Source organism: Artibeus jamaicensis, unplaced genomic scaffold (genome assembly GCF_021234435.1).
Source record: "Artibeus jamaicensis isolate MK-2021 breed Jamaican fruit bat unplaced genomic scaffold, CSHL_Jam_final contig_519, whole genome shotgun sequence".
NCBI classification, from domain to species: domain Eukaryota; kingdom Metazoa; phylum Chordata; class Mammalia; order Chiroptera; family Phyllostomidae; genus Artibeus; species Artibeus jamaicensis.
In genome coordinates this window covers 55,563,672-55,591,186 of record NW_026521871.1, presented here as the reverse complement: position 1 = coordinate 55,591,186, position 27,515 = coordinate 55,563,672, and the positions used below count along the sequence as shown (strand labels likewise).

Genomic DNA, 27,515 nt, shown 5'->3' with positions numbered 1-27,515 from the left:
CCTCCCCAACATTCTTGCTGCCAAATGAAATCTGGCAGCTTCTGAAAATAGCTCAGCGCTGCAGCAGGCACCGAGCCTGCCCTTCAGCAGGCTGGCACACAGCTGGGGGTGGCCGCTGTGGGAAGACGCTGGCACACACGGGCTGGGGGTCGGCACCACACACACTGCACCGGGCGGCACAGGGCTGGGGACAGGAGGCAGCTGCCATCCCTCTGCTCTTCTGACCTTACTGTGCCTGGAGACGCCACAGTGGCACTGGAGCCAGCCTGGCACGCCCACCAGCCTGAGGCACCCTCCCCAGCAGGGGTGAAATCACCAGTGGGTATGAGCGGCTGCCTTGGGCCACTTTTGTCCACTCATATAGACGAAGAGAAACCCAGGAACCAGAGGAAAATGCCAAAATGGTGTTTATTAGCAGTGTTGTCCTATGTGACATGGTCTTGGGTTTCCCAGCCAGGAACCAGGCTGGGAGTCAGGCACTTGTCAGCCCCAGTCAGGGGCAGCATGGGGATGGGGTAAGCCTGGTCTGGCAAAGAGGAGCGCTCTCCGCTCCAACTCAGGCCAGGCGCAGACTTTCAAAGAGCTACTCAGTAGCCCTCCACTGACTCGGGGCTAATCTGGCGCATAAATAGAGACCCCTGATTAACAGGGAGCCTCTTGGCCCTGCCCCCAGCTATCCCCTCTCACAGACGTACCCACGAATCCACCAGGGCAGGGTGGAGAATGAACCATTACAGAGAGGGGCTCTCCTGCTCAGGATCCCGTGGCAGGTGGGGGCAGAGAAACTGTACCAGTTTTTGTCACAGTGGCATTTTCCAAAGTAGAAAAGCATTAAAAATACCTCCCACCCTCAGATGAGATGAGAGGCCACTCTTTGGGTCGGGGCTAGCAACAGAGGGCGGGTCCAGGGACTGTAGGGGAGGAGCTCCAAGGGCTGGTGGGTCCTGGTGGGTTGCAGCAAGATAGGGCCGGACACCCAGAGAGATAGACAGACTGACGCAGCGGTCTCTGGGAGACCAAAGAGGCTGAGCCTGAGAGGGGCAAGCAGTGGGAGAAAGACTAGCCTCCCTGGAAGGCAAAGGCAGAGGACCCTCAACTGCCCCTTCTCCCTCCCTTGCTCACTCACTCAGCATTCACAGACAGCAACTCTGTCCCAGGTCACCATGGCAACCAATGGCCCACTGCCTTTCCCAAGGCCAGGCCCATCAGCCCACACCACAGGGGGGGTGTCTTCACGGAAGGAGGGAAGCCCAGCCACAACCACACGGGACCTACACGACCCAGGTCAGGGCAGAGCCGGAGCTCTCAGGCCACTCTGGGCGAAGGCACTGCAGATGCAGCAGGCAGGTCCCTAGCCCCAGGCACTGCCCCTCTCTAAGGCCCGAGCCTGAAGTGGGGCTCTGAAGGAGGCTTGAGGTCACAGTCCCCCATCCTGAAGCTGTGACAAATTAAAACACAACAAAATAGTTCTTTCGTTTAAAAAAAATGTCCCTGGGCCCTCTGGGGCAAGGCCTCAGTCCACTGCAGTCTGCCCCCCCAGGCTCAGAGGCTGGCTTCCCCGCAGCCTTGGAGCTACTGGTTGTTGCAGCCCTGCGAGGCCAAGGAGCCGCCTGCCTGCTTCTTCCTCCGCTTGTTGAGAAGCCGGTTGTTAGAGGCCTTCAGGTCCTTGATCTTCACCTGGTCGTAGTCCACTCGCATGGTGGCCAGGGCGCTGGTCATCTCCTCCTGGGGGCAGATGCCAGAACGTGGGGACCTCAATAGCCATCACCCCCCTCCCCTGCCTGGGCAGCCCCTTCATAACATCAGTGACAGCGATGGCCACCTTTGTGGCCCAAATACCCACTGTGTGCCCAGCACTGGCCTGTCCATCTGCGCCACACAATCCTTTGTGGTGGGCACCAGGCTGACCCTCTAAGGCACAGGAAGTGCCTTAATGACTCCCTGGGGCCACACCAGGGTAACCAGAACAGGAACCTGGAGTGGTGTCACCTACTCAGAGCCACAAGGCCCACAGGGCACTGGAGCCTGAAGATTGTGCCCTGGGAGTCTTGGGGCTCAGAGCTGCTGCCCCACATGCTCAAACTTGGCCTCTGCTGAGTCTGAAAGCAGACTGAGCCCCTCCCAAGTGTTGAAGATTATAAGATGGGTTCTGGCCGAAGCTTGGGTCCAAAGGTCTTTTACTGAGCCCCTGGCCCAAAGCCCCCTTCATTGAAGGAGTGAGCCAGGAGCACCACCCTGAGGAGGGCAGGGCAGCTCAAGGCTCCACGAGGCACAGTGTCCCCCCCACACACACTGCCTGTGCCGTCAGAGACGCCCTCCGCACCGGCACGGGGCAGACTCTGGCTAGCCACCATTCTGGAGTCCCGTTTCCCAAAGCCCTGGAAGCTGCAGGGAAACCGCAGCCGCGTCCACCCACCTTCACGTCATCCCAGTGGTCTTTGTCCTCCTGCAGCACTCGGGCCGTGTGCAGCGGCGTCTGCGGCACCACAGTGGATTGCTGCAAGGAGCCCCGAGCCCACAGGTTAGGACCTGCACGCACCTGGGACTTCTCCAGCTCCCTCCCTGCACCCCCTTTTCTGGTCTCTGATGGGGAAACTGAGACTGAGGGAGGTGAAGGAGCCTGACGGTAGCAGTGGCAAAGCAAAGCTGTAGGTGGGGCGCTACTGCACATCTGCCCACGGCCCACGCCCAGGCCTCCTGAGCCGCTGCCCTCTGCCCTTGCCACCCACACGCCACAGGCCCAGGCGGTGCTCACGTTGATCCAGGGATGGTTCATGAACTGCGCGATGCTCAGCCGCTCCGTGGGGTCCGTCTTCAGCAGCAGGCGGATCAGCTGCTTGGCTGGGGAGGGGGGATGTGGTGAGGCGGCCCCACCGCACCCCACCCACTGCCCACTCTGCACGTGCTCCCAAATTCCTAACCCACAGTAACACTGAGCTAACAACTGTCAGTGTCCGGGGTCACCTGTCAAGCAGCAACGACTAGCTGACAGGGCAGGCTTGTTTGTAGGCCCCACAGGGGAGATACGAACGAGGCACAGCAATTAGTGGAAATATGAACGAGGCACAGCAATTAGTGGAAGTGTCGAGGAGGCAAATTTTGAGCCTATTTGACATAGAGAGAAACTGAAGTTCAAAAAGTCTGGCGACTCGCCCAGGGCCACCCAGCGGGATGTGGGGGAGCCAGTGCCTGCACACAGGCCTGTTTGACACCAAAGCAGCATCTCCCAGAAAGAGGGCTGACGGGGTCCGGGGTGGAGCGGTCACTCACCGTCCTCGGACACGTCCGACCACTCAGGGTTGGGGAAGCCGTACTGGCCAAGGCGGATCCTCCTCTTCATCCCTGGGGAGATGGCCTGGCCAGTGTTGGAGTAGAAGGGCGGGAAGCCGCACAGGCTGGGGGAGAGTGGAGGTCATTTGGAACAGGTGTGGGGGAGCCAGAGCAGACCCTTTCTGCTCCCCCAGTTCCCGCCTGGGGAGACAGGCGGCCAGACATCACCTCTGTCCCTGGCCCCTGCCCCCTCCCCCAGGCTCTGCCCAGCCCCCTGCCCTTATATGCAGAGGCCTTCAGGAGGCCTGTGGGCGGGGCGTCCGTGACCAGAAGGGAAAGGCAGCCTGCATGAAGAGTGACCTGCTCAGGGGCTCAGCAAGGGCATGTGTTACTGAGGTACACGGGGTGGGGGCGCATAGGAAGTAGTACTCACAGGATGTACATGATGACACCCAGGGACCACATGTCACACGACTTGTCATACTTCTCTGGACCCAGGACCTCAGGAGCTACCAGAGCAGAGGGCACAGGGGGGCTCTCAGCTCCAAGGATTTCAGAGCCCAGGCGGGAGCCTGCAGCCTGGGTGAGGTGGGGAGCAGGCACCCAGACTGGGGGGTAGGGCAGAGCAGACTGGTGTCTGGCACCTTCTGGGAAGGCAGCATGTGTGTGAAATAGGGGGAGGCAAACAGCTCCCAGAGAAAATTAACCCACACTGAGGCTGGGCTGTGAGGAACAATAGTCTCCCTGGGGCCAGGCTCGGCCTCGGGGGGTGGGGGGAGAGGAGGCCACTCTGGGGCTTGGTGAGGTCCTGCCATAGGTGAGAGGGCCACCAGCTGCCCTGTGTCCCTCGACCCCTGAACAAACAGGGCAAGGAGGGACTGGGGGCAGGGCTGTGGGCTCCACTGCCACCTTGGCTACCATCCCTTGAGACCTTGGTGTTCCCAGGAGGACAATGTGAGGGGTAGGCCAGAAGGGTTTCCTAAGTGAAAATCCTGCAAAATATGTCCTGATGAACAGAGTGCACGGTCTCGGGCTTCCTTCCCCTTCAGCAGCTCTCTGGGAAGGCTCAGCCCTTGGTGAAGGGGGGCGCTCCCCTCTTGGGCCGGCACTTTCTGCGGGGACTTTTCCTGGGCTGGGGCCCCCTTGCTCACAGGGCAGCGAGGAACTCTCCAGGAAGTGTGAGCAAGTGCTCGCCCCTGGCCCTATCCACGCCCTGGTCTAAGGACCCTCTCCCACAGGACAGGCAGCTGCTGCCCGGTGTCCCTCTCCTTCGGGAAGAAAGGCCCGCCCACTTTCTGAATCCGAATCCCAGGAAGATAAGAACCGGAGGAAAAAACCACCGCAGCTGGGCTCCGTCCGGAGCTGGTGGCAGCCTTTTATCGCGTATATATTTAGAGCTGCTGTGATATCATTCTGCTCACAGGCCACAGCCAGAATTTTCCTGGATCTATTTTCAAAAGCAGAAGCTGAAATTTGGAAGAGTATTTTTGCAGCCTCCAGAGCCCCCCACCCCATCACTGCCTCCATGCAGGCAGAATCCCCCTCCCTCCTTACTGGGCTTTAACCTTTTGACATCTGCAACTCACTGGCTGCCCCACAGCACTGCAGGGCTCAGTGGGGGTAGGGAGGTGCACAGCCTGTGCCCAGTACTCACCCACATAATAGGGAGTGTAGCAGGGTGTCTGCAGGGCATTCTGGGTGGTCTCCTTGGCAAAGCCAAAGTCAGTAAGCTTGAGCACTGCGTCTTTCTCCTTAGACGTGTAGAGCAGGTTTTCAGGCTGGGCCAGGGAGAGAAAACGTTAGTCTGGAGTTGGGTACCAGGTGGGGGCAGAGTCCCAAGGTGACCTTCAGCCACACTTCCTCCCTCTCTCACGCACATCAAAACAGTGCAGGAGGAACCAGTCCATCTGTTGAAAAAGACCTGGGCCTTTGTCCCCAAGAACGTGGGCCAAATATAGAAAAGACCAAGGTGGCTGGGAGGTAATACCCCCTTTCACAGAGGGAAACTGAGGCAAGTGTTCAAAGTTGTAAAGAACCAAGTGCTACAGAGAGCCCAGGGACAGGGACTTCTGAGCCTGTGTTGGTGATGCTGCCGTGAAATGCTAAGTGGGGGCCTGGGGGAAGATGGGATGCTCACAAGACAGCGCTGCCAAGCACCGGTCCCGAATGAGCCAGCAGGGCCGCCCCACCTGAGGACGCTCAGCAAGGAGGCCCCTGCTGCTTGGGCCCCTGGAGCTGCCCAGAGACAGCTGAAGAACACAGAGGAGTTGAAGAAGACAGTTGCAGAGCACAGAGATGAAAGGATGAGGGCAGTGGGGAGCTGCATGGGCTCCCCATGGGCTGCATGGAGGAGACAGCCCTGAAGCTGGTTTTTAATGAATGGGTATGAGCCAGGCCCGTGGAAAGCAGAAGGACAGGGTGTTGGCTAAAGTCCCAGAGTGGAGTGACCTCAGATTGGGATAAAAACAGGGAAGCACGGTTTGCCTACACAAGGGAACCTCCTCTGCTGAAGGTTTTCCTCCCCTTGGGGGAAAAGAAGCCAGGGCCCAAACAAAGCCAGGGTTCAGCAGGTGAGTGTGCTGTGGCTGCATGTGTATCCAGAATGCAAGGACTGTACGGTTGGCGGAGCCCAGCCAGAGGAAGGCCCTGATGCAGCAGCTGGCCCGGAAGCTGGCCCTGCAGCTCCTCTGCCCAGTCCCAGGAGGAAACAAGCCTTAGGAGGCCACGCTGCCGGCCTGGGCAGAGGGCCCAGGACTCGCAGATTTCACTCCCAACGGTGGCTGGCTCCTGCGCGCATATGCAGGGCTGTCCCAGTTTGCCTTTCTTTGGGCTGAACCTGACAACCTCTCAGACCCTGTCCTCCCCAGTAGGAAACTGGGAGAGCAGAGCTCCAGCATCCACCATACCTATGAAGCCCATCCACGGGAAGAGTGAGCAGGCCTAACCTATCTATTAAAGCTACGGCTGGTACTTCACAGAAGCCCCAACAGTGTCAGGCAGCCCCTGCCTGAGGCCCAGCCCTTTGCGTGCTCACAGAATTCCTTGCTGAGGGAACAAATGAATGAATGAACCCCAGGGTGGCAACTTCATGGCCTTGGGCAAGACACTTAATCTCTCTCTGAGCCTCGTTTTTCTCATCTGTCAAATGGGCATTGGCAGCTAACCTCACAGGGTTAGGTGAGAGTTAAATGAGATGCTTGCCAGGGCCTCCTGGCTTGCAGTAGGCACTCAGCTGTGCTTACGGCTGTTGGCATCATGCTATTCAAAGGAATCGAGGAGACCCATCTGGCCAGAGCAGAATGAGTACGCTGGAAGCAGGGAAGAGGCTAAGCAGACCAGTCCGGGCCAGGAAGCAGAGGCCTTGAAGGGATTGGGCACCCGGAACCATGAGGGGTGTGGATCATACTTCCCTCCCTGGTCCCCCAGCCCGGGTCCCAGAGCCTCACCTTGACATCTCGGTGGGCAATGTTATGGCTGTGCAGGAACTGGATGGCTGTGCCAATATCCCGCATGATCTCTGCGGCTTCTGCAGACACAGAGGAGGGGGGAGTGATGCCAGTCAGAGGTCAGGTGGCCTGGGGTGCCCCCCCACTCCCCCAGGGACAGCACAAGATGGCAGCAGTACTCCTGAAACCCAGGACCCCTATTCCATATGCCTGCCCAGGCACCCTAATTTCCTCTGAGAACTCCCTTGCCCACCTAGACCTCTTCCCTTGGGCCTGGGCTACCTCTCCCCGGCTCAGCTGCTGGTCGGTACCGGAAGCTCTGTGGCCTTCCCCCAACACCACAGAGAGCCCATCTCCAACAAGGTGTCACAGACCCATGGAACTCCTTAGGGTAGGAACACTCTGTCTCAGCCTCTTTTGTTCAGCTGGGGAGACTGAGGTACAGAGAAGAGCAGGGCCTTGCCCAGCAACACACAGCAACTCAGTGAGGTCCATCTGAGTCCGAATCCCCGCACTGATCCAGCTGCACGCATGTACCTCTCTCAGTGAAAGCCTGGTCACCACGCTCCTGAATCCTGCTGAACAGCTCCCCACCTTCCATGCTACAAGAAAAGGGGACTGTAAGTAGGGAGAGGAAGGCTCAGCATCATCCTGCCCCTGCCCCAATCAGGGGCCCAGGCCCTGCTGCTCTTCCCCTGGGGAACAGTCCCTGCCAGCTCCCTGTGCCCAAACGGCCTGAAGCGTAGTGGCCTGTCTGCCTGGTCGGACTGAACTCTCAGAAGGAGGCAGGGTGGTGTACTTCCAGTGGCACCGCCCCCACCAGGCTGAGGCGCAGGCAACCCCACCCCCATACACGTCTCAGTTTCTCCAAATGAAGGACGTCAATTATCACCATGACCACTGTTTTCTAAGCACCTGCTGTGTGCTGTGCCCTGGGCAAATGCTTCGTGGGCACTGCTGTGTGACGCTGGGCTGGTCCCTTCATCTCTCTGTGCCCCAGCTTCCTCTTTTGTAAAATGGGGACAATAGCACTAGCCTCACAGAGTTGTGAAGACCAAATCAGCAATACACACGGAGCACTTGGAATGGAATCAAGTACAGGGTGAACGCACATTAAGATCTTCCTCCACGTTTCACATGGGAGTTGGAAAGATTCAGAGAGGTTAACAGCTGCCCAAAGTCACACAGCTAGTGGGGGACAGAGGCAGGGTCTGAACCCCAAATCTGACTCAAGAGCTACTAACCTGTAGGATAAAGTCCACCCCGAAGGCAGAGGGAGAGGAGCTGGAGGCCCAGATGTGGGCCCCAGGATCTGAGGGAGGCTAAGGCTGGGCCACAGAGCTAGTGGGAGGAGCCCTGGTGGAGGAGACTGCACTGGGCTGCCGGCTCTGGGGCCTGCCTACCCAGCATCTGATGAGACCTTCCCAGCGAGAAGGAGAAAGCTGAGGGGACTGTGTGTCCCGCTCTTCCCCCTACCCCCACTCCCGCCCACATTCGGGAGAGGAGGACTTTTCTGACAGCTCGCCCAGCCCCTCCTCACAGAATGGAGATCACCCCAGGGAGGCCGTCTTCCAGCCTGGTCCTCCCATCCTGGGAAAGGTCTCCTGGGCCAGGGCCTGCAGCTGCCCCTCTGCTCCTCCTCAGGAGCCAGGAACCCCTCCTGGGGCTGCTATCTGGACAGACAGCCCCTGGAAGAGTGGCAGGAGCCTGGGGACCGAGGGGGCACCGCCGTACCACTCCATGACGATGAGGAGACAGCGCTTGCTGTGGTGCATGTTCTCGTAGACGTCCAGGATGCGCACGATGTGGGGGCCGCCCGAGGCCTGCCAGTGGTGCTCCACCTCTTGCCGGGCCTTGGGGCTGTCGTACAGGAGCTGCGGGCAGGTCGACACAGAAGGTCAGGCTCACGGCAGCTACCCAGGTGGTGCCACTGGCCCCACTTTGCAAAGGACACAGAGGCTCAGGGAGGCCTGGGGCCTGCCCAAGGTCGCCCAGGTTATGAAGGACGAAAGGAGGAGTGGAACCCAGGTTTCCCTAACTCGTGATCCAATGAGCCTCTAGACTTGATTGAGGGCCAGCCTCAAGCAGCTCGGCTGGTGGCTCAGGAGGGCCTTGGGAAGGGGGCTGGCAGCCTGGAAGTGTTCTGAGGCCAGAGAGGTCCCTCCTCCCTTCCTGGGGCAGCAAGTGAAGAGGAAATTGAGCAGGTTTTGAAGTTCAATCACACAACAGCTGTTGGACCCCAGGCCAGGGGCCACTCTCCCTTGAGTCTCATTTTTACCATGGGAAGGCACGAGGACCCAGAAATAGACTCTGGGGACAGAGAGGACCCTAGCGGAGGGAGGTCACAACCTGGTAGGGTGAAGGTTAGGTTTGGGGCTAAGTTTCTCCAGTGACTCAGTGTGACCTCAGGCAAACATTCACAGGCCAAGCCACAGCTCGAAACTGCAAAATGGAATAAAAAAGGGTCATGCCCACAGGATGCACGATGGCCAAGTAGGGAGCAGGCGGGTGGCACTGGGACCCTTGCTCAAGGGGACTCAGCCCTAGACTGTGGCTACCAAGCAGAAATGTGCACAGCCCTGGAGGGGCCTGTGCAGAGCAGTAGGGGAGGAGAAGGAGTCGGCACACAGGGTGAGGCGGCCTGGAATGGGGAGAGCAGAGACTAGCCGTCCCCTGGGGCCCTGCCACATGTTTTCTAGCTGAGCAGCGCTAGAACCAGGGTGGGAAACCAAGGCTGGGATTCGGATTAGCGCCATCTCACTCGGCACACTCTGGGCTGCCCCTGGTCTTGGTTTCCTCCTCTGCCAGCGCCCTATGTGGGGAAGGCTCTGGGCCAAGCTCCCTAGGCAAAGATAAACTGTTGTAGGGGGCGGGGAGGGGGAGGGAAGGCAGTGGGTTCTGGCATTCGCTGCCCCTTGGCTGTTCCTCCACCCCTAGAGCTGCTCAGCCTCCCGCCGCCTGCCCGTGCCTGGGAGTGCAGGGTGCTGGGCAAGCCCTCCACCGGCTCTAGTGTCCCTGCTGCATTTTGGGCCCGGAAACCAAGAATCCCTTGCTCCTGCTGCCATGTCCTCCTACGGAGCCCCTCAGTTTCCCACGCCCACATAGCTCTGGCTCACAGTGCTGGGCAGACGCTCAGTCACCTCACTCAGCACGTCAGCGTTGCCCCCACTCTGTCCTGAGGCAGCTCTAGCCACAGGACTCAAGACACGCACGCTATCCTCCCTCCCTGTGCTGTCTTCTCCACATCCTTTTTTCACTTGGCCTCCTAACACTTCTCCCTGGCCCTGGCCTGACCTGACCCTGTCCTGTGGGGACCCCAGGCTGGCTCCTGGACCCCTCCTCACTCTACCCCTCTGCTGGCACCTCGCCTACACCGAAGTCCCCTCACTCCTTTCAAAAACTCCCAAGCCCACTGCTGGAAGACTTCCGGGGCGGTCCTCAGCCCTGCCCCCCCCTTCACCCCCCACCCCTCCATCATCCTCTCCTGGCTGATTCCTCCCCGGGTGTGCAGGGCTTGCCTTCCTTTCCCACCTTATGCGTGTTTCCCCTGGCCCCGAACACTTCTGGTTCTGCCAGAAGACTGAACTTCTGGTCCCAAACAAGCCGCACCCTCTCAAGTCCATGCCTATGGCCGAGCACTCTTGCCTGGCTCCTTCTCTATTGGCTCAACTTGAACCTCCCTCTAGGCTGGAAGCAGAGTGAAGACAGAGGCAGGTCAGGAGAGGCTGGGGGTCCCTGGCTGGGGCCTGGCTCCCGAGCAAAGGGGGTGGGGGAATGGGCTACGGAGGGAAGGAGCTGAAGGTAGGGGAGGGGGGGCCAGAGAGCTGCAGGTGGGGGGGGCCTGCACCCTGTGCTGCACTGAGGGGAAGCTTCTCACCACCACCCATACCACTCAGTCCGTTTCAGGGGATCATTTTCCACACAAATGAAGACAGTCCTTCTCTGAGTGCCAAGACCCAGAGAATAGGCACAGGCACAGGGAGAGGGCTGGGCTGTCATACTTGATCCCTACGGCTGACTTTGCATGTGGTCCCAAACCTCTCAGAGCCTCAGTTTCCTCATCTTTCTTCCCCACAGCTAGAGTCTCCTTCTCTTCCAGGAATGCCCCCAATGTCAGAAGCCCTCCCTGACTCCCTTGTTTAAAGAGGGACTCACAAGACCCTCATCGTCTCTCCACCTTCTATTCTTCTTCCTTTATACATATATGCTTCACTTATTGAGTTCTATTTTACACACAGTAAAATGCACAAACTCCAAGAGTGCGGCTCAGTGAGTCTGCCCATCATACACACCCCTGGAGCTCACCCCCCGCCCCCCACCGTCAGGACAGGAAGGTCTCCGGCTCCCCAGAAAGCTCCCTCTCACTCTACTTCCCTCCTGCGTAGCACTTGCTCACAACCTACAATTAACTTGTCCCTTTGGATCACTCTAATCTCTCTCTCTCTCTCTCTCACACACACACACACACACACACACACACACACACACACACGGACACATGCACTGCACTTTCAACTTGCCTGGCTGTTCTGAGCCCTTCACAAATATTAGCAGGAAGGGACTTCCTTATCCCCATCCTTTAGCTGAGAAATTGGGGCACAGAGGGAAGTACTAACTGGTCCCAGATCACACAGCTCTTTCCCCAGCCAGGAGGCCACCATGCTGGCTCCCTCATCAGACTGTGGCCCTGAAGGGCAGTGCCAGTCAGCCTGGCCCCCCCCCGGTCCAGTTAGTGGGGTACAAGGACTGGCATGGAACACTGGCTCAGATAATGTTCATAGATTCAATGGCCAAATCTGTAAACAGGGGTTGAACTACGCGCTGTGATAATGAACCTTCACAGCGCATCCTGAGGACAGGGTAAGGCTGAACTGAGGACGACTCGGGGAGCCTCCACCAATGAGAGACATGACAAGCTGGCCAAACTTGCTCCCCACTGCACCTCGCCCGCCTGCTCTGGGGAACCAGACTTTACCTCTTCCCCTAAGGAGCCCATCCTGACTGCTCCTGCCCACAAGGCCATTGCTACAAGTTGGCTTCATTCATGCAAGTACATGTGTCCACACTGCCCTCCATAAAAGATGTCTCCCAGCAAAAGCCCCATCTTCCCAGGGATGGGAAGGAGCACAGGGATGGGAGTCGGGAGGCCTGGGTTCTATTCCTATTCTCAGGGTGACCTTGTGATAGGGGACTTAAGAGTTGGAAAAGTTTAGTTTAAGGTAAATAGTTACAAGCCTAGCAAGTGATATATATGTGAAAGCTTTTGTTTCAGAAACTACAAATAAGGCCCATCCTGGCTCCTGGGAAAACAGCCGACCTCCTGGGGCACTGCCAAAGACCACCGCCTGGGGACAAGTGGAGGCACTGGGCCATTGTGTTCCAGGGAGGGCAAACGACCACCTGCTCCTGGTAACAGCTAACCGCCCAGGACAGGGATGTTGCAGTTCCTTCTACCTGACCCTCCCTGAATTCTAAACCCCTCACTGCACCTTGTTTATTCCCTCCTATAGAAACCTTGACCTGGAAAGAGAAGACAAGATGGTCTGTTAGGGTGTGAACCCACCATCTTCTCAGATCGTGGGCCATCTGAATAAAGCGCCCATAAAGATTCAATCGCTGTCAGTGCTTATAGGGTTTGGCAGTGACTGGCAGCCCAAACTCCAGTGTCTTTTCCAGTCTCACTTGGGCCAGCCCTTTGCTCCTCAGGCCTCTGTTTGCCCAATGTTAAGGTGCAGGGCTTGGGCTAGATTGGGAGGAAGGCAACAAGGGACCACCGGTCGGGGGCTCCCTGCAAAGGGCCTACTGTAGCCCCATTCCAACATCCCTACCCCCACAGAGTAGCTCCTGTGTCTCCACGGACCCCATATACAGATGCTTGGACCCAAAGGGGCATAACCGAATCCTGGTCCCCAGTCACATCTTAAAAGAGAAGATGGGTGGCTTTCTGCCAACCCAGCAGACCCCACTGTCCTTTCACTCCCAACTACATCCCCCGGGCTTCCCCAGGGGTCCGCCAAATCTCCAGGGTCTATGGCAGCTCCTGGGCAGCCCCTGAGCTCCTGCTGGCACCCACCAGGAGCCCCGACACACTCCAGAGACGAAACCCCAGCTTGCTCCCGAAGGAGGGGCTCCTGACAGTACTTGGGGTGTGGACCCCAGTAAAGACAGCCGAGTGTGGAAGGTCAGACAATGTTCCCTTGAATGAAGAAACCTGCTCTAGCCTTATGCTCTGATCAGGTGGCTTCCACTTCCCCTCTGGCCTTCGCCAAACTCTCTTACCTGTCCCCAGACCGCTACTTGCCCCAGTGGACCCCAGTAAAGGTTGAGGACAGGGGTGTCTATGCCCCTCCAGTGTCACCAGGTGGAAGGAGGGTCTTGGAACTGGCCAGGCTCCTCGAGACCTCCCACAGTGTCCCGGTCTACCAAGGACAGTGGTTACGGGGTGGAGGAATCCTGGAGTCCACATGGGGACAAACAATAGCAGCATTTGACTATTTGGAAAACAACTGCAGTGTACTAAACACTCTTTCCTCCTGTATCTCATGGTAATGAAGCCTGGGCGCCACCCTGTGAGGCAAGCAGGGAGGGGACCATCAGCCCCAATTTACAGATTGAGGAGCAATGCTCAGGAGGATGAAGTCATCACCCTGGGGTCACTGGGCTGGAGGACAGCAGGGCTGGAAGGATCCAGACAGCCCCTCCCGACGGGAAACAACAGGAGGGAGTGGCCCCGAGCCAAAGAGGCACTGGCCAAAACTATAGCTTGCAAGACTTGGGAAACCTGTTCTGAGATAAATGTAAGCAGGGGTGCATGGGTGTGAACACAAGCAGGGGAGTGTGGGGTGGTAGGGTGTGCGCACGGGAACATGGGTATGCGCAGGGGTAAGGGTGTGTACACAGGTATAGATGGGTATAGGGAATGCGGGGCATGTGTGCGTGTGCGGGCCGTGGATACACATGTGTCTCCAGCCTCTGAGACGTTGACTTTGACCCCCAGAGAGTGGGACTCTTCTGCCTGTCCATTTATTCATCCAACATCTGCTGCTTCTCTAAAGTGCCTGTCAGGGAACTGGGCACTGAGAGGTGCCTAAGAAAGACTGGGGGTCTTGCTGTCACAACTCAGCCTAGGACAGCTTTGCCCAAGGGGGTCAGCAGGTATGGACCCCTTTGCCCAGACCTCCTTCCACACTGAGGCCTCAGCCCTGACGCATTGCGCGGAGCTAGGGAAGCACTCTGCCTGCCTTCCTGGAGGAGCAGAGCTGGGCAGTCTGCAGGGCTGGGAAAACCACAAGACCAGCCCCCAGCAGCCTTCTCCAGCCACCTCCCAGCCCAGGAGGGACCACCAGCCAGGTCCACAGGCCCACCTACCTCCCCAGTGTCCACAGCTCACTAGGGGCTGGGCTCTTCTTAGGTAAGTATCCACAGTGTTTCACCTGTCTCACACACACAGGAGGCCCCAAGGCCACCAGCCCGGTCCAGCAAGCTTCCCCCACCCCTGCACCCTGCCTCCAACCCCCACACTCCCAGCCACTCAACCAGCAGCCCAGGGGCTGCTCTGTGGCCTCTGATGGAACACCCACTCCTTCCACTCACTCCTTCCGGGGGAAGAGAGCCAGGCGACAATCTCTCCCATCAGCGAGGCACTGGCAAATTAAGAACCATGAGCGCTGGGTTTCATGACAACCCACAGCCTACAACAAAGAAAACCTCCTGGAGGCCAGCAATTGTCTCCTCTCGCTGCCACCCCACAGGCCACTGTGAGTCCTCCTAGTTCACCACCCGGCTCCTGGACCACAGGGTTTCAGGGAACTTCTAACTCCACAGCATGACAGAAGCAAGCCAAATAAAACCAAAACACGTCCGATTCCATTTAGAATGAAAACAAAGAGAAAATGTGCAAGAAACCCATGTCAGTTCGTAACTGTAATCGGGCACACATTTAAGTCTGATCTTCCTGGGAGTCTCGACAAAGAAGGAAGCTGGGCCGGCTCTGCCGCCAGGAGGAGAAGCACATGCACGACTCGCTGAGCTCTTCCCCAGACCCGCTCTTCAGGGCATTTAGCATCGGCTGTCCTACGAGGGGGAAGTGCAGCATCTGGCAACGCCTTCGGCAGTAATTCTGCACGAGATACAGCGTCAAATGGGCATACCTCCTCTGGACCCCCGACAAGAAGGAGGCCGGCACACCTGCCGGAGTGCTGGGGGAACATCACTGGCCCAGTGCTTTCTTGGAATTCCAGCTTTGCTTTTGGCCAGAGGAGGCAGAGGAGAAAGGTGGGAGGGGCCCGTATGTCCTGAACACCTTCCCTCCCACCTTGGGGGTCTCCTCCAAGCCTCAGGCAAGGACGGACACTGCAGTGCGCGTGCTCAAGACCAATCACTCGGGCATCATCAGAACTGAACGGAACACTATATAGAAAAAAAAGTGCTTTGAACTCATATTTCTTTCAATCCAGGGAACCTCTGTTGTCTCCAGGGAGGCGAGGGATGAACAAAAGCACTTTGAACCCACCACACTCCCTCCCTGACAGGCGTTTTTACATCCGTGGGCCCTGCGGCTCCCGGGACTGTGGGCATTTGGGGTTATCTTCCCATGGGGACGTAGGTCTGACTTTTTGAGACACCACTGGACTCGTGGGATGCACGTTACAGCCGGCTCCTGAGCTCACCCTGCCCTGTGCTATCAGAGCCGGTGCTGGCGAGGGGCACGCTGCGTGGGGGGCCCCACGCCAGCCGGTGTGACCCTCGCTGGCTGCACTGTGCACTCAGAGCACAGGCCTCCCCTGGCTGCAGAGATGGGCCAGTGCAGACTGACCTGGAGTTCAGTGTTCAGAAGCAGAACTGTCCTTAAGGCCTCGGTGTCTTTCTTATAAAGCCAGAGTCCCCCCCCGCCTGCCCCCCCCCCCCGGCCCAGGGCCCTAGAACCTTCAGGAGAGCTGCCTGCCACCATCAAATTGGGCACTTTTGCCCCAGTCTCACACCAGACCCTCAGCATGTGCCACTATTCCCACACACACTCATTTTCCCAGCTCCCCTAGCTCCTTACAGGGGCAAATGAAACCAATTTCGCAGCTATGGATTAGGCGGCCTCACGCCAAAAGTTATGACTACGTCCTCTCCTCCTCAGCGGCTTGCTCACTCGGCACCACTGACCCCGAATGCCCAGCCCAGCTGGATGCTCACCATTCCGGTCAGTGTGACTGTCCCTCCCTGGTGCTCTGCCAGTGCTCTGCTGGCCACAGCACTTGGTCACAGACACCACCTCATTCAGGGCTCACTGTGTTCTGAGAAGGCCCAGCATCATCCTTTCCACCTGCGGGGAAGTTGTGACTCAAAGACGGTAAGCGACTTGCCCAAAGTCACGGAGCTGAGCAGTGAGGGTCCCGGCTGGAACCCGGCCCTGGTGGGGCCTGGAAGTCTGGCAACTATGGAATTAAAGAAACCACATCCATCTAGATGGGTAGGAAGGGTGCAGGCTACGAACGGGCTGGCCCCTCACTCATATGTGGTGGATAAAAATTGGGGAGGGATATCTCAGGAGCAAGGAGTCCCAGCCCCACACCAGGCCCTTAGCCGAGGGTTCCAGTGCCAGGAATATAAGTCCCTACAACTTCTAGCTGCAAAAACCAGCAGGGATTGAGTCAGTCGGTGGAAGAAAATGCTGGAGCCCCAAGCAGTTCCTCTTAAACAACCCACACACAGACTCACCTACTCAAACTCATTCCCTCTGGGCTCTGGCACTGGGGTGGTGGCTTGAAGGGCACCTGTGGCATGCAGGGGGAGGCTAGGCTGTCTGGCATAAAGGTGAACAGAGACCACTGTCTCTTTTCTGGGCCCTCCCCCCCACAGATATGGAAGACTGGTACTGTATCTAAGATTCCATCAACCTGGCTAATACTGTTTGACTCACCTTGGAGATCCCCAGAGGCTCTGCCCCACCCAACTTATGGGCCCACTCAAGCTGCTTTTCCATATGAATGGCTGGTCTTGCCTCAGGCTTCACAACTTTATAAATCCTCTCAAATAAGTAGGAGCTGGGTTCAGTGAGCCCCAGGCCCAGAACCAACAGCCTAGAATCACAGCTTGGCTTTGCCTAGAAATCTCCAAGCCCAGTACAAGTAGCAGTCACTCAGTGTGCTTCATAACTCAGGCAGGGTGGCCAAGGGCCAAACACAGGTGGGGGCTGACCTTGACCTGCACCACCTGGGAAACCTTAGGGCCGGCGCATCCACTGGATAGCTACAGACCATGGTGGGGCCTCCCCTACCAGCTGATCCTCCATGGAGGGCGGATGGTGGTGGGAAGTGGTCACAGCCAGTCCTTGCAGCTGACTGGCCTGGAAAATCCCTCCCATTGATCTGCCAACAGCAACCAGGTCTCGCCTACAAGAGGAGGGTGTCCAACCACACGAAGGGCGCACCTCACAAATATCCAGCTTGGGTGGCAGGGGAGGCTGTGCCACTGGACCCTACAGGACACCTATTACATTAGGCCACAGTACCAAGACACAGTCAAAGCAGCTCTACCTAATACATAGAAACAAACACAGGGAGGCTGCCAAAATGAGGAGACAAAACATGGCCTGAATGAAAGAACAGATAAAAACTCCAGAAAAGAGATAAACAAAATGGAGATAAGCAATCTATCAGATGCAGAACTCACTCGTTATAAGGATACTCAAGGAACTTACTGAGGAGAGGACCTCGGCAGCATAAAAAAGACCCAGTCAGACATGAAGGATACACTAATTGAAATAAGAACAATTACAGGGAAACAACAGTAGAGCGGATGAAGCTGAGGATCAAATTGATGATTTGGAACATAAGGAAGCAAAAACCAACCAGTCAGAACAAGAAGAAAAGAGAATCCAAAAAAATGAGGATAGTGTAAGCAGCTTGTGGGACAACTTTAAGCATTCCAACATTTGCATCATAGGGGGTACCAGAGAGAGAAGAGAAATTGGAAATCTATTTGAAAACATAATGAAAGAAAACTTCCCTAATTTGGTAAAGGAAATAGACATGCAATTCCAGGAAGCTCAGAGAGTCTCAAACTAGATGGACACAAAGAGGCCCACTCCAAGACACATCATAATTAAAATACCAAAGTTTAAGATAAAGAGATGAGAGGGAGGAGGGAGAAAATGGGTGAGAAGTGAGGAGATTAACAAATAGGTAGTTATAGGGTAGCCATGGGGGTGTAAAGTGCAGTGTAGGAAAGGGAATAGCCAAAGAACTTACATGCATGACCCAAGGACATGAACAAGGGTGGGGGGACTGCCTGAGGGAGTAGGGGATGCTGAGTTGAGGGGGGCAAAGGAAGATAAATCAGGACAACTGGAATAGAATAACCAACAAAATATAATTTAAAAAATAAGGAAGAGTCTATTTATCCTGTTTGGCTGTGAAAGGATTGGTGAGGGAGGGGTGGACCCCCAGGGTGGAGAGAGGATGGGAGGCTGATCTCAGGGGAGGGACCCTGGTGGGGGGCAAGTGAGACCGAGAGCTAGGGACCCAAGCCAGGGAACTCACCCAGCTGTCGGCGGGTGGCAGACCAGAGGAAGGGCACAGCCCCACTCTCTCAGGTGGCAGTCACCTTCACAGCCCTCAGCTCCTCGGTGTGTCCTTCTGAACAAGGTCCCCTGGTGCAGTGTGCGGTGAAGGAACCTCCCTGAGCCCCCGCCCCCACCTGTGAGATGAGGGTGCACTCTCCTCAGCAGCTCTGGGGCTGCTGGCATCCGCCCTCCGGGAGGACAAAGAGGCCCCTCTCCCAGAGGCCACCCACCAAGCAAGTGGCAGGATCCGAGCTCCCTCTGCCACGCCGGGGGCCAGGTCCCCGCCTTCCGCCCACAGCCTTCCCAGAGGGGCTGAGGAGGGGCCGAGGAGGGGCCACACCAGAGCCTCGTTACCCCTGTGTGCGTATTCAGAGGGTCCAGGGTGGTCACCCTCCTTTAACTTCTTAGAAGAAAGGATTTTTCTGTCAAAATCAGCTTCAAAATCGGTGAAACATCTCTGTGGCTGTTTCTTTTACGACAGTATAAAAATAGGACTTTTCATCATAAGACTGGGGAGTTTTAGCGAGTGTTTCATTCTAATCTCAGAAATAATGTCCCCTCCGGGGTCCCTCCTCGTGAAGAGACACCACCTTGGCCACAGAATCTGTGTTTCAACTGGCCAGCTGTGCCACAGTGATGCCTGCAGAGCCGGTACGGGGCCACAGAGGGCGGCGGCCACCTTCCCCAGGCAGGGGACGACCAGGGCAAGTGAGGCCAGGCGTAGGTGACCCCTGCTGACACCCCCAGCAGTCCATGCCTCTGCCCCACTCTGGAGAGAGGGCACTCAACACCCTCTAGCTCTCAGAAGAACGACAGCCACACTCTCTTTCATCTGGAGATGTCACAAAGGCAACTAAGGAACAAGAAGTGGGGCCTGGAGGGGAGGGCCTGGGCGAGCCCCAGAGCCATGGTGCAGTGACCCTAGGGAGCCTTCTTCTGACTCCGCTTCCCAGGCCTGCTCTGCCTGGAGCCAACATCGGACCTGCTTGCCAGCCCTCCAGCTTCCGGTGGCTTCATCCCTGTCCCTGCAGCGCCCCACACAGGCCTGGCTGAGCACGGGCAGCCCTCACCCCGCTCAGGCTCCTCCTGAGGAAGTAAGGTGCCACGGGCTTCCAACCTCCCTCGGCTCTCAGCCCCTGGCCCCTCTCTCTCCCTTCCTCCTGTTTAGCCAAAGGGCTCCCAGGCTCCAACACACAGCCCACTCCTGGGAAACCTGCCTCATGTCTCTGGTCATGCCATGGAATCACAGACGTGAGGAAGGGGAAGCAGGGGAGGGAGAAGGCCCGGCCCTCCGGCAGACCAGGGTGGTGGCCTCGCAGCACAGAGGGACAGTCCTGCCATGGAAATGGGCTGCAGTGATCACCCACTCTGTCAGGCCTTCCTCGGGCAGAGACGCACCCTGGTGCAGGCTCAGCCTGACTCAGGACTTAACTGGGCCATGGACTCCAGTGGACAGGGGTCTTCAACCCAAGGCATAACCCCAGAGCTCCTATCCCTTGCAGAGCCCCAGCCCTACTGCTGGTCTCACCATGGCTGACTGCTCCCCTGGGAGCCTCACCTGCTAGCTGGCTCAGGGGAGGCACCCTGGGGCGCTCTCCAGCCGGCCTCCCTGCCGCTCACCCACTTGCGAGAGCAGCTCCAGCAGGAGACGAGGTAGGCCTGCTTCCTGGCACTGCCAACAAAGGGGGCCCCCCATCTTACAGATGGTCATACTGTGACGTGGGAGAGGCCCCGCTCCTGAGCCCTGGCAGAGCCTGGCATACGGGGAGGGATGGCTGAGAGCCATGACCTGGCGGCCAGACAGGCTGGGGTGCCAGCCCCGCCAGGGAGTGTCCCTGCTGTGTGACTCCCTGAGTGAGCTACTTTGCCTCTCGAAACCTCAGTCTCTGCCTCCATAGCATAGGGGTGACGACACCCCATTCTTAGATTCTGCTGTGCTCGTGTGTAACCTGTGGGAAGAACTCGAGGGAGAAATGACTGCTCTTATGCCCAGTCCCCCCGCCACGTGCCACTGCCTGCCGGAGAACACGCAGAGCCACGCCAGCGCCTCTGCCACCTCCTGAGAAAGAGGTTGTTTATGCTGGGGCGACACCTACAGAATAAGCTGTGAGTCCCTTGTGCAGGCTGCACCCGTAGGAGGGGCCCTGGCCCTTCATGCCTCTAAAAATAGCCTCTGAGCATCACAGAGGCGAGGGGTCAGGTGCAGGCGGCAGGCTGGAGCTGCAGTGCTCCTGCCAGGGAGTGCGGGGGCAGTGTGCCCGCAGTTGTGCCCTCTGAGGGGGAGGAAGGTGGGACTTCACATCTCAAGCCCTCCCAGACCCTCCACAGGTTCCTCTGCTGGCTCCAGGGCCTCGTTCAGGCCGCAAGCCAAAGTCTCACTGAGCCATAAAAGGGACCTGCAGCAGAGCTGCAGCTGACTCCCCGTACTCCACGGGGGATGCCTCGGGTTACAGTCCTGGCCCAAATGTTCCTGACTCTGCTGCTCCAGCTGCCAAGGCCACCAGCACCAACAGCAGGAGGGGGCACTGTTGAGTGGCCAGGGGCTCCTCCTTCCTGCCCTGCCTGACCACTCCCCACCCCCGTGACTAGGGTGAATCCCCAGGACCTGACCAGCCCCCATCTGTCCTCTGCCTGCCCTCAGCCTGCAGGCTGCAGAGAAAGGGCCGGCCAACCCTGAAACCATGAGACAGACAGAGAGGGGCAAGGCCTGGGAGGGGAGGGACTGAGCGGTAGCAGGGAAACAGCTGAGGAAGAAGAGAGGCGAGGGACAAGGAGGCAGAGAAGACAGCGCCACAAAGAGAAAGCAGCAAGGACAAAGCCCGTGTCTAAAGATAAAAGGAACCTTAACACCAAACCTGCAAGAAACCCACATCAGTGTTCCCAGTGCTTCAAGCCTGCCCGGCACTGGAAAGGCCTCTAGAGGCCCCTGGTCCCCACAAACAGCCACTTCATCCCCCTGCTCTACTCTCGTGGTTCCCACACAGCAGTTACACAGGCCCCAATCCACTCAGTTCCAAAAGGGCGGGGCAGGGGGTGGCGGTGGGAGGAGCTCCTTCCCACCCCACCAGGGCTGGCTTCCCCAGATGCCGGGTGAATGCAAGTGAGTCCTCATTAAAGGCGAATAATGTGCCACCAAATATACCCAGGCCATTCCAAATGTCTCAGAGCTCTGCCCTCTGAGAGTGTCTGCTGGTCTGTGCTGTCACATGGCAGGAACTCAGGGACAGTTACAGCCACCACGACTGAATCCTGCTTTCTACCACAGGCTCAAACCCAGGGCCCAATGCACCACAGAGACGATGGATTTGCAGAAGATCCGAAACTGTCCTTATTCAAGGTCATTCTGGGAGAAAGTCGGGGGAAGGACTTCAAGACCAGGGCCCTGCTCCTCTCTCAACCCCAGGAAGACCCTCACGTTGGGTCACACAAGATCTCAAATGGACGGGAGGGCAGGGGAACCAAAGCTGTCCTGGGAATACATGGGACCCATGGCCGCACTGCAATGAGACCAGGAGACCCAGGCAACCAGGACGGGCTGGTGCGCTCAGGGCACAGGTGTGCCGGCAACACCCCTCACCTAGGGGTCTTGCCTAGTGGCCAACAGCTTTGGATACACAGCAGCCAGGTGCCAGGCTGCAACCCGAGGAAGCCAGGGGACTGCAGATTGAGAAGCTCTACCTGCTGCCCCTTGCAGGGGTCTCCCAGGAGAATCTGAAGGGGGCCCTTGGAAAGAGAGATGAGGGATCCAAGCAGGGAAACGGCTTCCCCAAGTGCAGACCTCGGCACACTACCGGCCTCCGCTGTCACGGAGCCCAGGCCCTCCCCGCAAAGCCCAGGCTGCAGGACAGCCCAGACCGCCCGGAAGCCCCTGAGGACCCCCAGCAACAGCATTCCAGGGTCCTGGTGATGCTGGGAGTGAGCTCTGCAGGCCAGGGGGAGGGGGCCACAGCCAGAGGCCTCTGGTGGGCTGAGGTATGGGTCTTAGGTGTGGGCAAAGGAGAGGGAGCGTCCCACGGACCTTTCGTCCTCATCCTTCGAGGCCCTGCACAAACACTTCTCCTCCCGCAGAGTCCTCTGTCCTCCACAGCTCCTCAGAATTTGTCAGGGCCTAGACCCCAGCCCTGCTGAGAGCAGCCACGTCCTGCCTGGACAGAGGGACTGCTCGGGGGGAAGTGGGCCTCCCCAGTAGGCACTGAACTGTCCACACCAGGCAGGTTGTCACACACACACCCTGTGCCTTCATCTGCACCTTTCCTAGGCCAAGGCCTAGGTGCCAGCAGGCAGTCCCTTCCCGAGCCCCCTGGGTAGCCCAGCCCTGACAGCCACCACGCCCCTCACCCACTCATTGACCTGGCTTCCTGCCTGTGGCACGCTGGGCTCACAGGCTGAGGATGAGCCACACAATCTTTCTGAGGTGACCCCGCAGCCACCGTGGTCCTTGTGCACTAGCCTTGTGGGATCACTGTCCACTCACAGGCATAAAGCTGCATGAGGAGGAGAGGGAGGCAAACACCAGAGCAGCACTTGGGGCGCAGCCCTGGCTGCCAGGTAGCTGTGGAGAACGAGACCAGCCTCCTTCCAGAAGCCGAGTCTCCGAGGCCCTCCCACAGCCCCATGGCCTGGCCTGAGGCACTATGAGGTGACTTCAAGGCTAAGGCTCTGGTATCAAACTGCCTTGGCTCAAATCCCAGCCCAGCCACTCACCAGCTGTGCCCCTTGGGCAAATTGTTCACCTCTCTGAACTTCAGAGCCTCCCTCCAGAAAATGGGAAGGAATGACAGGAGTTAGGATAACATGTGTGTCGTGCATGGGGGACAAGGTCTGCCAGACAGAATGCTCTGGAGAACTGTTAGCTCTTTATGAGAACTCTGGAATCTACACCATCAAGGCCTAAGGCCTGGAGGGCTGGCATCAGCTCCTGGATAGAAGTCCCAGCAGAGAGGATCCTGCCAGGAGGCAGGTGGGTGGGGCGAGCAGCTTGGAAACTGTGAACAAAGCCAGCTGGACAGGGTGTGAAACATCCCAAACAATCCGCGGCTGCTGAAAATGCCACTGTTCTAATTTCTTAGGGTTTGATGCCCTCCCTGGGATCCTCATTTAAAAAGCCGATTGCCAGCCCTGGCAGTTCAGCAGGCTCCATCAGCACCTCGATACTTCCCTTCCAGGAGGGGGCACCCTGGGGAGGAGCTCAGGGCAGTGAAAACACTACAGGGGACTCTTGTACTGGGCTGCCAGCAGCCCCTCCACAAGCTTCCTGATATGTTGACTCAGAAGCAAGTGGCCCTGCAAAGGCTGATCTGACCGGTCTGGAGAGGTAGGTGAGGGGGTGGCAGCTGCCAAATGAGAAAGTACCTGGCCTGCCTGGCAGCCCCACCCAGCCCCAAATCCAGCTCGGCAGCACCAGCTCCAGCAGGCCAGCCCCGCCCATGAGGCAATGCATGGATCCCCTGGGCATGTGGACCCCATACCGGGCCATACCATTCTTTGACAAAGATGAGCAGAAGAGGGCACAGGGGGCCCTGTGGGCCTCCGCCATGCTCCAGTGGTCAGAGGAGAGGGCCCCACTCCCAGCCCCAGAGAGCAGGCAGCAGTAAAGAAGACTCTACCTCTCCTCCCCCATGATTAGCCGCTCTGTCTCCACAAGGCCCTTTATTGCTTTTATTTACCCAAGTGCCATGGTTACTTTTGTCTGTGGGAAGCTGAGGACCACAGGTGCGCTGGGCAGGAAATCAGGAGGGCAGGGGATTCTGGCCTCCGCTGCAGTCCCATCTGTCAGGTCACATGACTTCTGACTAATAACTCCAGGCCCCAATTTTCATGTATGTGATTTGGATTGAGGGGCTAGGTCTTGAGTGTGGTGGGCTAACTGATGGGAGATAGGCCTTCTGGGCAGTGCCCAGTGCAAAGCAAAGCTGAGGGGTACCAATGAACCAGTTAGGCCTGGGAGGGAGCACAGGTAATAATAGGTCAGCAGGAGGCTGTCCACCAGCTCCGCCCTCAGCCTGGAGAGCCACAAGACCACATGAGCTGCGGAAGCCGTCCTCGGGAGGGAGCCCCAAGGGTGCGCAAGGCCAACATGGGCCACGTCAGCCTCAGGGACTGAGTGAAAGGGGAGAGGCCGAGCCCCTGGGAAGGAGGAGCCTGCTCCTGCAGGGCCCCCAAATGAGAGCCACAGCCCCGCAGGGACAGTGACCACAGCTCTTCCTGTTCTGTGAGTGCCCGCTGGGTTCCGGGCTTCACTCTATGCACTATCTGCCATCGAGGGCAACAAGGCCAAGAGGATGAGCATGGAGCGACCCGGGTACCAGGCCTGGACTACCGAGAAGGGCAGAGGTGGCCTGAACATGTCCAGGACGAAGACAGGCCAGCCTGAAAGACTGGGATGTAGGTCTGGGGAGACACAGAGCCCAGGGGCCCCAGCTGGGCTGACCTGGGCAGCTGGGTGGAGGGCTAGGAAGAGGCAGAGAGAGGGCTGACACCCACCCATTCATGGACTGGCTGAGCTACCTGGGCTCAAGCCTGCCCATGTGCTGAGGTCCCCAGGCCTGGGCCCTCCTGGGCAGGTGACAGAGGGAAAAGGTAAGCAGAAAAATGCCACCTCCCTGCTCAAGGCTAGAGCCACCACTCACAGTACAGGTGAGATGCGCCAGAGGCTGCGCTCATCCAACCTGGGACGTTGTGATAGGAACCTACCTAGCTGGGTAAGGAGTTCCGGGCTTGGTCACTGGAACTGGGGTGGGAGGGGGCACGAACAGAATGTAGGGGCCAAATCTAAGCCATGTCCCACGTGAGTGCCAACTTTGGGCCAGGTCCTGAAGGTCGGAAGTCAGTATAGGCCTAGCCATGCTCACCCACAAAGCCTAAAGGGACACAGCAAGGGACTCTGTCCTGGGCCAGCCCCGGTGCCCAGTCCCGAACAGAGACGGTATTAAGGCCCTACCTCCAAGGAGAGATGCTTTGGAAGTGGCTATAGTCAGAAGTCCCCGGGGTCACCCGTCAGACACAGTATCCATGGGCCAAGGCCCAGCCTGCTTGAAGCCAGCGCTGCCTAGGCCCTCAAACTGCACCCCCCCCAAGCCGCTCCCAGCACCTGAAGTGGCTCCGGAGCCACTCAGAGCCCATGGGGCCAAAGCCTTGGTGTTAAGAAGAGGTTCTCTGGCCTCAGGCAGCCCCTCCCCACCCAGACTGTACCCTGTCACCAGCACAGGTGAAAGGACAAAGACAGTGCCGAGGAAGAGGGTACAAATGCTCACTTCCCAACCCTGTGCCCCATCCCCCCTCAGAAGATCCATCTTTTCCCTAAAGGACTCCAAGAACCATTTGTCTTGGGGCTCCAAATGGCCCCAACCCCACTGTACTGCTGGCTTAGTAAGCAAAGAGGCTGTGTCTGAGTCCCAGCCTCAGCAGCCCAGCCCTGAGCCTCCTCGGGACTCATCCTGCTGACCCCTTCCAAGACTGCCCTAGGGCACAACCCACTCTATCAGCCCTAGTGCCCCTGGGAAAGACACAGGGAGCTGAGCCCAGGTTTCCACTGACACCTGCAGACACTGTGCCCTAAATAAGTCCTGTAGCCTCTCCAGGACAGCGTCGGGCTCTATACCAAATACTCTGTGTACATCATCTCATTCCAAGCTCACATCAAGCCCTGGCCTTCCCCTGAACAGAGGCAGAAACCTGGTTTCAAGATTCCAGAATTCAGTCCAAGGTCACGGAGTTGGCACATGCAGGCCAGAAATTAGAGGAGGACCCTGAGCTCAGGCTCATAATTGTAACATTTGTAAAACGGGAAGATGGTTTGCTCTCCTTGACATGCTCTGCCCATCCAGGTGGCTACTGCTACAAACTGCAATTGACTGAAGTTCCCAGATTCAGGGGTCCTGGGCCCAGAACTGAGTGACTGAAGCCAGAGCTAGACGGCTAGATCAGCCACCCCCAGGACTCCCCAGATTCCACCTGTGTCATGGAGGTCCTAGCCTAGCCTCTGGGAGCCTGTGGTGTGCCATGGTGGCCAGCCCTCAGGCATGGAGCAGGGCTTGCCCCTATCAGCATGGGCCCATGACTCAGCTGGAGCCCATCTGCAGCCTCCTGCCCACCAGCCAGTTCCGGAAAGCTCCCACCACTCCAGCCCAGGCACAGCAGAGGCCACGAGCCCCACCCTGGGCCTTGGTGGTGACCTGGCCTCAGATGGAAAGTCGGACCCCTTCCAATCAGAAGAGCTTCTCATGGAAAGAGGGTTCCCCTTGGGTGGGAACACACAGGCCCAGCCAGAACCCCAGAGCCAGGAACCACTCCTTCCCTGCTTCCTGGTGCAGCAGGCTCTAGCCGAACAGACTCCACCCACTGCTCCCTGGGATATCTGGAGCTGAGCTAAGCCTCAGTTTCCTACCTATAAAGCACCGAGGGTGAGGAGCCTGCCTACAGGGGACTGTGAGGAGGAAAGGTGATGCAGAACATAAGAAAGAAGCGTGGCAGGGGCCCTGGACATACTGTGCGCCCACAGGCCTCTGCTGTTGGACCCTCCAGGTCGCCCAGGCTGCAGTGAGGGGGTCACTGACCTTAAGAGCACACTTCTGCCCTGTTAGCCTGTGGAAGCACTCCAGCACCTTGCCGTTCACACCCAGGCCCAGCACCTTCTTGGACAACTGGTAGTCGTCGGTCACTGCGTACTTCTTGGGTTCCCGCCGCCCCGCGAGGGCCAGAGAGCCAGCTGGGCTGGGTCCGGAGGGTGCACCTGCCCGGGGCAACGGGCCCTCCTGTTCCTCTCCTGTCTCACCATCCATGGCCCCCGCGGGGCGCTCAGAGGCGGCCCCAGCCTGGCGCGTGCAGGGCCACCTAGAAAAGAAGGGAAGAGTAAGTTCCGCCCAGACTCCTCTAACACACCCTAGCCTTGGAGCCCCTGAGTTACACTGGGCTGTGCGCTGGGGACAGCGCTGGGAACGCGGGAAGAACTGCCTCTTTAGAGTAGGGAAGCGCGGCAGGGGGCGGTGGTCACGCAGCCAGGCACCAGCGAATCCGGCTCGGGCACCTAGGAAGAGGGGAAGGAACCGGAGTGGCCTAGGGTCCCCGGGACCAGGAGGCTGAGGGGGCCCAGTGAGGGCGTACCTGGCGAGGGAGTACCTGACAGTAGTGCACCTGGAGGCGGCGCGGGCGAAGGGCAGGGGCAGCGGGGTCGGGAGCCGGCGGCCAACAGCGCCCAGAGCAGCAAGTCAAGCCGCCCGGGACCCACGTGACTGTACCCCCTCCCC

At 58.2% G+C, this 27,515-nt stretch overlaps 1 protein-coding gene across 3 annotated transcripts; it reads right to left on the bottom strand.

The window, feature by feature from the left end:
* Positions 1 to 389: 389 nt before the first annotated feature.
* Positions 390 to 27,515, bottom strand: MAPKAPK3 (MAPK activated protein kinase 3). 3 transcript variants are annotated; one of them, XM_037128581.2, is made up of 11 exons: positions 27,373 to 27,515; positions 26,826 to 27,102; positions 8,451 to 8,590; positions 7,254 to 7,318; positions 6,717 to 6,796; positions 4,925 to 5,048; positions 3,704 to 3,779; positions 3,271 to 3,395; positions 2,756 to 2,841; positions 2,417 to 2,497; positions 390 to 1,725 (listed from the first exon to the last, which is right to left on the bottom strand). In XM_037128581.2, exons 2-11 carry the CDS (start codon positions 27,048 to 27,050, stop codon positions 1,573 to 1,575), a joined length of 1,155 nt encoding a protein of 384 aa, XP_036984476.1. In that variant the 5' UTR covers positions 27,051 to 27,102; positions 27,373 to 27,515; the 3' UTR covers positions 390 to 1,572. The 3 variants fall into 3 exon arrangements, with proteins under 3 accessions (XP_036984476.1, XP_053525478.1, XP_053525479.1); XM_053669503.1 differs by having other exon boundaries at positions 27,388 to 27,515; XM_053669504.1 differs by having other exon boundaries at positions 27,403 to 27,510.

Coding starts and splice junctions, on each gene's coding strand:
- MAPKAPK3 (XM_037128581.2), bottom strand. CDS start 27,050: ATGGATGGTGAGACAGGAGAGGAACAGGAGGGCCCGTTGCCCCGGGCA. Junction 6,797..7,253: donor CCAGGCTTTCACTGAGAGAG/GTACATGCGTGC, acceptor CTGTGTCTGCAG/AAGCCGCAGAGATCATGCGG. Junction 3,396..3,703: donor GGTGTCATCATGTACATCCT/GTGAGTACTACT, acceptor ACTCTCCCCCAG/CCTGTGCGGCTTCCCGCCCT.